Below are 5,528 nucleotides of genomic sequence, written 5' to 3' on the forward strand. Positions count from 1 at the left end.
TGTGTCACTCCAGAATCAATAAGAATTCTACACATCATACCAGAAATAGGGAGCTGACCTGTGACTACGGTGTTACTATTGGCTGATTCATTCTGGGTTTAAGGCAAAAACCCATGCTGGCACTAGAATGTTGTTACTATTCTGTCCCTCTTTCCATTGTGTGCAATCCTTTCTCAGATGTCCTGCCTGATCGTACTTAAAACATTTGTTGGTGCTGACCTGTTATTCTCCCATATGTAGTTTCAAGCATTTAGGACAGCTGGGGTACTCTACTCTGTTGCTTTGGTGATTCCCACAGTTCCGATCATTATAGTGACTGTTGCAGTTGTTAGGGTGGTTCTTAGTGTCATGACTGCTGTTATTTATGGACATGGGTCTAGGTCTCTTATCAATGCAACTATTCTACCCTTCATTAGCTTTCCTCTTATTGCCCTCGTTGAAGCCCTTGTTTCAGTGGGCCTCCCTTCGGGCAGCATTGCCCTTCCATATCCGATCCTCCAAGTATTCTGCTTCGATTTCCTTATCCAGTACTTTAGCATAACTAACCACTTCAGCACTGATCATCTTAACGTCCCTATCAATCATTGGTTTGAGTCCCGTCATGAACCTTTGGACACGCACAACTTCAGGAGAAAATTTAGCCAACCTATCAAACTTCTGCGCATAGTTAGTGACAGATAGGTTTCCCTTAACCAAAGTCACAAACTCATCTACTTTGGTTGCTAACACGGTCACACTATAATACTTCTTGCTAAATGCCTGAACGAAGTCTGCCCAAGTCATGGTATTCAAGTCGCGAGTCTGTTTAACCACATCCCACCATATCTGTGCATCCAACTTGAGTAAGTGGGCTTCACATGAGATTCTATGGCGATCATTTAACTCCATATGATCAAAGATGGACTCAACTGATCTTAACCAATCCCCCGCCACCATGGGATCAGCTTTCCCTTCAAAGGTTGGTGGGGCTTGCTTTATGAAGCGCTCATAAAATGGCTCAAACCCATAAGTCACAGGTAGTGGTGCAGGTGGTGGTGTTGGCAGCTGAGGCTGTGCCATTGGTACTTGAGGCACATGGGGCATTTGGGGCACTTAGGGCACTTTCCTAGCATGTGCTAATTCCTCATCTCTCAGCCTTAGTTGTTCCCTCAACCTTGCTACCTCTGCGGCCAGATCCACAGCTGGGGCTGCTGGTTGGACTGGTGGCATTCATACTTTAAGAGTTTTCGTGGCCTTAGATCTTGTGGAGACACCCTTTCCTCAGCCTCCTCCTCTTCCCTTGCCTCCTCTTCCTCTTGTTGACATTATGAGATTCTAAGGCACCAAAAGAAAATCATAAGAGAGGAAAAATCGAATAATGGTTTGATAGATATTCGTGAAAATCATACATTTCAAATCCACACCATTTAGAGTTTGCAAGAGGAAAAATATTAAACCATAGCATTCAAAGCGTTTTAAAAAATTATTCGAAAATTAAAATAACTCATAAAGTGTTCAATAACCAAAACATAAGTCCTTAGGGTCCTTCAAAAAGTCCCATTTTATTCATTAACATTTCACTGAACGATTTACGTGACAGACTCTAGTCCTCAACTGTGGACTCGTCCTCAGAGCTGTAGTCGAAGACGTCCTCTAAAATGTGGAAGTAATCAGGAGCGCTCTTCAATGCCCTCATCCTAACACTTGTGGTATGGCATGCACTACCTCTTGACACGCCATATCTCCTTCCAAATCATGCACCATCTCATAACGCTCCTCCATCTCTCCGTCATCCGTCTTTACCATGACCGGTTCCAAACAACTAAAATCATAGTTATCCATAAGATCATAGATCATGTACTCGATGGTGCTAAAGTCCAGGTTGTCCCTAATGACGTCGTGCCATGACATGGACAATTGGAGAAGGGCCTTCGGATACATCGACAATGCCTCCCTCAACATCCAGTATTGCACTATGGGCCATAGCAATGCCCCTCTTTTGTTCATAATTCCTTGAATACAATCTCAAGTCACCGCCGTCGTTTTCAACACCGCAATCCTCCTATTGTAGGGGTCCTCTTCAAGTTGGACCTTAAGTATCGCGCAGATCTCCTTAAGTAACTATTTCTTAGTGGTTTTAATAATGGGAGGCATCTTACTATACTGTACTAACAAAACTATAAAATTTAAAAAGCATAAAGAAATGATAACATATAGAACAAATACTTACGACGCAGCGAGGTGAGATTTTCCCGTCTTTAGCGTGTATGGGAAGGGTCCTTGAAAACATGGACAACCTGTCTCTGATACCATTTTTAAAATGCCCTAAACTACTACTTTGTAATAGGTCATCAAACTCATAAACTTATTTAATGAAAACCACTTAACATATGAAAATCCAGTGGGGTCTTGCTAAAACATGCAAGTTGAGCCCAATAGTTTAAAATAAAAATAAAAGTTCTCATGCAACATTTAAAATAAATATAGTTCAAGTCCCATTGATAAGATTTTCAATCTAAAATCCATAACATTGTTCTTTCAAAATTGGCGCTTAAGTTAATCGTATATTCACCCATAGGATACCCCTACGCCATACACACTCTGACATCGAAACTCCTCACATCTCAACGCGTGCCAAAGAGAAATCCTATTTATTACCTGAAAAGGGAAAGTAAGGGGGGTGAGATAAAAGCCCAGTAAGGAAGTACAAGAAACATACAAAGAAAACATTACAAAACATAATCATATCGTAAGACTCATATAACATCATATCCATACATCATCATACATCATACATCATGCATAAACGTTACCATTATACATCATACTTCATAATCACACATCATACATCATTAGCATATTCAAGCATCAACATCATAGACATCATCATCACATCCTTGTGAGCATGGCTCCCTCTCTTGTCCATGTCACATCTTGAGGTAAACAGGAGGCTCTGGTCCTTGAATAACCTCGGGGCGCCTGCCCTATGAGTTACGTCATACCTTAGTAACTCAAATTACATCTTATATCCTTAGTAACCCCTTTGTTCTTCGCGTTCAACACGCTAACAACCACTTGCTTATTCATAAAGCACACAAAACACATGCAACCCAGTCATATCAACACAAAGGAAATACATGATTCATCAAATTCATCGTATGATCTCAAAATAACATTTCATACTTCATATCACATGGTACATCATCATACAAAGCATATCTTTATCCTCATATTAACCAACATTACCATTTTATAGCATAAATATAAAGATTCTATCTAACTTCCTTACGTCAGGTCCGAGCAAAGCAAAAATAGAACAAACTTCACAACGAGCCTATAATCATAATCAAATGGTATTCCTTAGCATTGCATGAGATTTCTCGTGCCCAACACATATACCTCATGTGTGCACGGACCATGTACACTTGGTGCAAATTACAAATAATGTCCAAACATGCACATTTTTCACATAGAATCACAAAAGAATAATGTCAATTCTACCTATTATCCATGCATGATTTTCAAGTAAAAATTATATGGTTGAATAATAGGCATATATTTGAACGTAAAAGTGCATTTGCATGTGACATGCATACGTGGGAACGTTGTTAAAAATGATAATTTCTACACGCTTATTTCTAACTTTTTCAAGTAAAAATTTAGGAACATGATTTCGTCACCATTATTTATTTCTTTAAATCCCTAAGTTTGATTTAACCACTTAATACATTTTTTTTACTTCATAAAAGTAATTTATTTAACCTTTCTTAGTTTCTCAAAAAAATAATAATTCCATTTATTATTTTAAATTGCATAGAAAATAAAAAAACTTGAAATTATTTAGAAGTACTTATAAATTTCATGTTTCCTTTAGAAAATAATATTTTCTTTTAAATTGACAAAATTACAAAATTTGGTGCGAGAAAATATAATTTTAAGTGTCGGAATTTTTTTTTTATTTGTATTATTTAAGACATAATTTATGTAGTGTAAACCCATATTGTAACGACCCAAGTTCGCTAATAAGGCTTAAGGGCCTTGATTAGTGTGCCAGGAGGGCATTAATGGAATAATTGTGATTTAATGAGTAATTATATGTCTAATAATGTTTATATGATAATTGATTATATTATGTGGTAATATGATATGTGATATATGTGAGAACCACATTATTATGTGGACAGGTTCGCTGAGCACGACTCAAGACGATTCTAGGGTCAGATAGTGGGAAAAGTCACAATGGGGTTTAAGATATGACTTTGGAGAAGTCGGGGATAATTTTAGATAGCGGGTAGCAATTTCGATTATCGGGGCATGAAAATAAATATATGGAGATATATTTGAGGTTAGAATGTCTAGGCGGGAATATTGGGGGATTTTACCATTTTGGCCTCGGGGACGGTTCCGGCACCCCGAGCCTCGGGATTAACTTAATGTGTGAGATAGACTTAAGGAAGCCTTTAGAAGAAAAACACAAACCGACTTAAACTTAGCCTCAGCTCTCTCTCACGCTTAAGGAAAACAAAGGGAAGGAAAAAGAACACAGAAAACAGGGGAAACAAGTTGGGATTTCTGAGTTTGGTGGTGAGAATTTGGAGGTTTAGCTCAGGGAAAACCAAGGATCTGAAGCAGGGATTAAGGTAAGCATCTAACTCTATTTTCTGTGGTTGAATTCTGAGTTTTAGCTGGGTTTTGGTTAAGTGCTGAACCAAGTATAGTTTTGATGTTCTAAGGCAGAATTAAGAGGGAAAACTTGGGAGCTTAGCTTGGCCATAGCTTGGTGAAGTGATTCTACTGCAAAGGTAAGTTTCAACTCCAATATTAGAGGTTTTAAATTGGGTTTGAGTGGCTGGTTTGAGTGTTTATAGCACTTGGGTTTCAAAAATTGAAAGGAGGAGATTAGAGTGTGTTAGGTTGTGTTTTCTTGGGAATTATGTTATTTAGATCATGCTGAAGAAGTTGGGAATTAATTGGTTAAGAGTTGGGAAGCTTTGGGATGGTTTAAGGTGAGGTTTCAGACTTAGAAATGGTGTAAATTCTGGGTTCGAAGGGGAGGGCCGCGGCTCTGTTCTAGAGCGCCGCGGCCCTAACATGCAAAGAAGCCAAGGAGGCTTGACCAAGGGGGCGCGCCGCGGCGCGTGTGTGGTTCAGTGTGGGAGTAGGTTCTGTTTTGGGGAAGGGTCGTAGCTAGGCTTTGGGGGCCTCAGCCCTTGGCTGCACACATGAATTTTTGAGGGTTTTTAGCACGGGAGAGTGGTCTAGTGTGGTCGGGTTTGGTTTCACCACCGTGCTTGGTGGAATTAGGAGTCCCGAGAGTTAGTTTTGTAACTGGAAACCTATATTTGAGTATTTATGAAACCCTATAATTTGGTTGTGGCTAGGTGATAAAATCTTAGGCTCGGGAACGGATCATGCTTGAGGGGCGTTGCTCGTAACTCGATAACCGTACAGACTAAAGGTAAGAAAACTGCACCTGGTTGAATATATGTGACGGGACTAAGGGCTCCCTATTGTAGATGCTTGAAAAGATGGTATTATGCCATGCAAGC

At 39.4% G+C, this 5,528-nt stretch overlaps 1 protein-coding gene across 1 annotated transcript; it reads right to left on the reverse strand.

Moving 5' to 3' along the window:
* Positions 1–450: 450 nt before the first annotated feature.
* LOC133831042 (uncharacterized) lies at positions 451–1,059 on the reverse strand. The gene has a single exon (XM_062261206.1). It carries the CDS (start codon positions 1,057–1,059, stop codon positions 451–453), a length of 609 nt encoding a protein of 202 aa, XP_062117190.1.
* Between the last annotated feature and the right edge of the window lie 4,469 nt (positions 1,060–5,528).

This window comes from Humulus lupulus, chromosome 1, assembly GCF_963169125.1.
Source record: "Humulus lupulus chromosome 1, drHumLupu1.1, whole genome shotgun sequence".
Classification (NCBI taxonomy): Eukaryota; Viridiplantae; Streptophyta; class Magnoliopsida; order Rosales; family Cannabaceae; genus Humulus; species Humulus lupulus.